Below are 4,455 nucleotides of genomic sequence, written 5' to 3' on the forward strand. Positions count from 1 at the left end.
TCCCTGGGGAGTGGTTTGTGCCTTGCTGGGGGGCGGGACCTGGGGAGCGGCTGCGGCTCTAGCACGGAGCTGTTGGTTGGGGCTCCTCGGCTGTCCAATGGCCGGGGCCCGGCTGGGCGGGGCTGCTAGCTCCGGCCCGGCAGGAGAGGGGACAGCGTGGCCGGCGGGGAGTGGTTCGGAGCCTCCCCCGGCTGCCGCTCCTAGGGGCGGGAGGGATTGCGGCGGCTGCAGGATGCTCGCGCCGTCGCTTCGGTCCCCGGCTCCCCGGCAGCAGCGGCGCGGGGCGCTGCCGAGGCAGAGCGGAGGCGGCGCGGGCGGCTGCCCCCGATGGAGCCGGGCCCCGCTGGGCCCCCGGGCCGGAGCCGGGCGCTGCGCCGCAGGCGGCGGCGGCTGCTGGCGGCCGGGCTGAGCTGCACGCTGCTGGCCCTGTACGCCTGCCTGCCGGAGCTGCCGGCGCTGGACGCGTGGCCCGGCCGGACGCGGCCCCCGCCGGAGGTGACCGTGCTGCTGTGGTGGGAGCCCTTCGGCCACCGCCGCCGTATGACCGACTGCCAGCGGCGCTTCAACATCAGCGGCTGCCGGCCCAGCGCCGACCGCAGCCGCTACCGGGAGGCGCAGGCTGTGATCTTCCACCACCGGGACCTCGTCCTCCACGGCCTGGGCCAGCTGCCCGCCGGCCCCCCGCAGCGCTCCCCGGCCCAGCGGTGGGTGTGGATGAACTTCGAGTCCCCCTCGCACTCGCCTGGGCTCAGGGACCTGGCTGGCATCTTCAACTGGACCATGTCCTACCGGGTGGACTCGGACATCTTCGTGCCCTACGGGTACCTCCGGGCCAGGCGGGCGTCCTCGCACTTCAGCCTGCCCCGCAAGACCAAGCTGGTGGCCTGGGTCATCAGCAACTGGAACGAGGCGCATGCCAGGGTGCGCTACTACCACCAGCTGAGGAAGTACGTCCCCATCGACGTGTATGGGGCACAAGGCCTGGTGCTGGAGGAGGGCAGCATAGTGAGGACCATCTCCCAGTACAAGTTCTACCTGGCCTTTGAAAACTCCCAGCACCCCGACTACATCACCGAGAAGCTGTGGCGGAACGCCTTCCAATCCAGCGCCGTGCCTGTCGTTCTGGGCCCTTCCAGGTCCAACTACGAGCTTTTTATCCCGCCCGACTCCTTCATCCACGTCGACGACTTCCCCAGCCCTAGGAAGTTAGCTATCTACCTGAAATTCCTCGACCAAAACAAACCCCTCTACAGGCGGTACTTTGCATGGAGGGACAAATATGATGTTCATATGACTTCGTTCTGGGATGAGCAATACTGCAAGGTTTGCGAGGCTGTCAGGACAGCTGGGGATCAGCTCAAGACCATACAAAATTTAGCCAGCTGGTTTGAAAGCTGATAATGTTGGTTGGGGAGGTTTTCTTTGTTGGCTTCTCCTGGGGATGCAGTGCAGTCAAACCAAGGCTTAAAAAGTACCGGTTCTCAGGGGGTCACACACCCGCCAAAAAAAAAAAAGAGGATTTCAGAAGTGTGTCTGAGCTGTTGCTTGAGAGGCAGGATTAAAAATGTGGGTGAACAGACCATCAGACCACTATATGTTTGTTATGAACCTATGCAATTCCATCTTTGAGCTATGACAGACCTAGCACTTTCTCAAGAACTTGATTATTTGGTCATCCAGAGCAGAAACCATAAATGCAGCACGGTGTTAGACACAAATAAACTATGCCAATTTCTGTCACTCAGCCAATTTTGTCAGCTGTGACAGTTTCCAGGATTGTGAGACTTCCTCATACAGTTCTGACTGTGTATTTTTATTCCCTTCTGGGAACATATTTCTGCTGCACAAAGGCAAATGTATTAACAGTGATCATTGGGAAGATGCAAACTCCTTGGCACACAAATTCCGACCCTGCTGCCTTTAATGTAATATTATAACAATGCACAGGCAATTTGTGGCAGTGTTTTAAAGAGCTATAACCAAAAATAAAAATGGAAAAATCCTTTACTAGGCATCTTAAAAGTCCCAGTGAGGAAAAAGTTGTGGAAGGATGTGGGTGTGAGTAGAAAAATAACAAGCTCTGAAGGGTAGCAAGTAATTCCTCTGCTGCCAGCTGAAACTAAGTGCATTCCTGCCCTGTATGAAGGTGAAGAAGAGACCTAGGGAAAGGAGAGGAAGGAATACAGAAATAAAGCAGGAGCTCATCCATCTTTGCTTTATTCAGGAATCAGAATGTGTTTAAAGGAGTCTGCATGTTTTTCTCTGCAACAGTACTGCCACACAGGAAATGGCAGGGGAAGGTTCAGAACAACGCAAATTTTGTTACTACAGATGAAACATTTATGAAAAGGTTAATTTATTTCTATATTATTAGAAGTTCTTGTATAATGGTTAATCTAGGCTTGCAACATGAATTTTAAATCAGTCTATCAGGTGGTGGACAATTCAAAATGCTGTTTTGTGGTAAATTGTAAGTACAGTTCCCTTTCTTATAAAAAACATTATGGAAAACTAGGTCTAAGCTATATTTTTAAAATGTTTGATACTAAGAAAGAATGCAAATGGAGGAGGACAGAGATCTATTATTTATTGAGTTTATTTTTCTGATACCTTTATTCCAGCTTTTTTTGTTTTGTTTTGTTTGTTTAGATAAAATGAGGTCCCTAGGCTAGAAACTTTCCTGTTAGTGCAGTGGGTCCCAACTCTTTAATGCAATTGTGTCAGTTTGCCAGACTAAGATTTTGGCATACCAGTCAGTATTTTCTACCTCCTCGTTCAGTGGTCCCCAACTTTTCTGTGGGAATAGCACATTCCTATTCCCAGAAGACTGTGGCGGGTGCCAAACACCCCGCCGCTGAAATGCCGCCGAGAAACGGTGGGCGGTTCTCCGGCGGCACTTTGGCGGCGCGATGTCCTGCGGGTGCACACAACTGCCCCGGTGGGTGCCATTGCGCCCGCGGGCACCGCGTTGGGGACCCCTGTCCTAGTTACTTGCCACCTCCCAGTGTCTGCATGCTTTCTAACCCACAAAGGGCCTTGGGCGGCTCTCCTCTGGTGTTTCAGGTGCCCAAGCTTTATTGCAGGTTAAAGTGCACACAGTTGCCACACACTGGAGTGCAAGACAGACAATTATGGGCCTCTTTCTGCAACCCATGGACCTCAGTAGGAGTAGGATTGGGTCTAAAGGAAGGAAGGGGGAGACCAGTTTCAAAAGAATGACGTGTCAGTACAGGTAAGTTTACCAGCATTGGGGACCAGTGTTCTGAAGAGGTTTGGACTTGATCTGAACTTATTACATGGCGAGTTGCTAGTTTTGAGATTCATTTGCTGTCAGCAGACTATAATATACTTTAAATCAGTGGTTCCCTACTGGCTAGGTAGATGGTCAAGTGACACTTCTGTACATTATTGAATATTTTTGAATATTTAATATTATTAATAATAATAAAACTGGTGCATGAGCCACTGGCTGGTGGTCAGGTCACACACTGCTGGTTCCCATCTGTATTCCCGGTTGCTAAAGTTTCAGTAAAATGCAGCTAAAAGCACTTCATATTCTTTCCTGATCTTACTCTTTGATATTGGCAATTGCCATAGTTGCTGCAGGGATATTATATGATTCTGAATGGCAAGGAAGATGGTCTGCACAATTGGGAATGGGATGGGCAGGTCCGTGAGACTCATTAAAATGTGGTCCACATCATGGAAAAAGTTAGAGAACCACAGTTTGGAGTGCTAATCTAAAGTTCTGATTTATCATTTATTACATAAATTGTAGGGCTGTTGATTAATCGCAGTTAACTCATGTGATTAACAAAAAAAATTAATCACAGTTTTAATGGCACTGTTAAACAATAGAATACCAATTTAAATTTATTACATATTTTGGATGTTTTTCTACATTTTCAAATAGTATTCTGTGTTGTAACTGAAATCAAAGTGTATATTATTTTTGATTACAAATATCTACACTGTAAAAATGATAAAAAAAATAGTATTTTTCAGTTCATGTCAGACAAGTACGGTAGTGCAATCTCTTTGTTGTGATAGTGCAACTTACAAATGTAGATTTTTTTTGTTTGTTACATAACTGCACTCAAAACCAAACAATATAAAACTTCAGAACCTACATGTCCACTCAGTTCTTGTTCAGCCAATTGCTAAGACAAACAAGTTTGTTTACATTTAAGGGAGATAATGCTGCCCACTTCTTATTTACAGTGTCACCAGAAAGTGAGAACAGTCATTTGCATGGCACTTTTGTAGCCGGCATTGCAAAGTATTTATGTGCCAGATACACTATACATTCGTAGGCCCCTTCATGCTTCAGCCACCATTCCAGAGGACTTGCTTCCATGCTGATGGTGCTCGTTAAAAAAATGTGTTAATTAAATTTATGATTGAACTCCTTGAGCGAGAACTGTATGTCCCCTGCTGTGTTTTACCTGCATTCTG

The 4,455-nt window shown here is 48.7% G+C and overlaps 1 protein-coding gene across 1 annotated transcript; it reads left to right on the plus strand.

Moving 5' to 3' along the window:
- Window positions 1-327: 327 nt before the first annotated feature.
- Window positions 328-1,398, plus strand: FUT4 (fucosyltransferase 4). Its single transcript, XM_077805492.1, has one exon. The coding sequence runs from the start codon at window positions 328-330 to the stop codon at window positions 1,396-1,398; it is 1,071 nt and encodes a 356-aa protein (XP_077661618.1).
- The last annotated feature ends 3,057 nt before the right edge of the window (window positions 1,399-4,455 follow it).

The sequence above is a fragment of the Eretmochelys imbricata genome, chromosome 1 (genome assembly GCF_965152235.1).
Source record: "Eretmochelys imbricata isolate rEreImb1 chromosome 1, rEreImb1.hap1, whole genome shotgun sequence".
Classification (NCBI taxonomy): domain Eukaryota; kingdom Metazoa; phylum Chordata; order Testudines; family Cheloniidae; genus Eretmochelys; species Eretmochelys imbricata.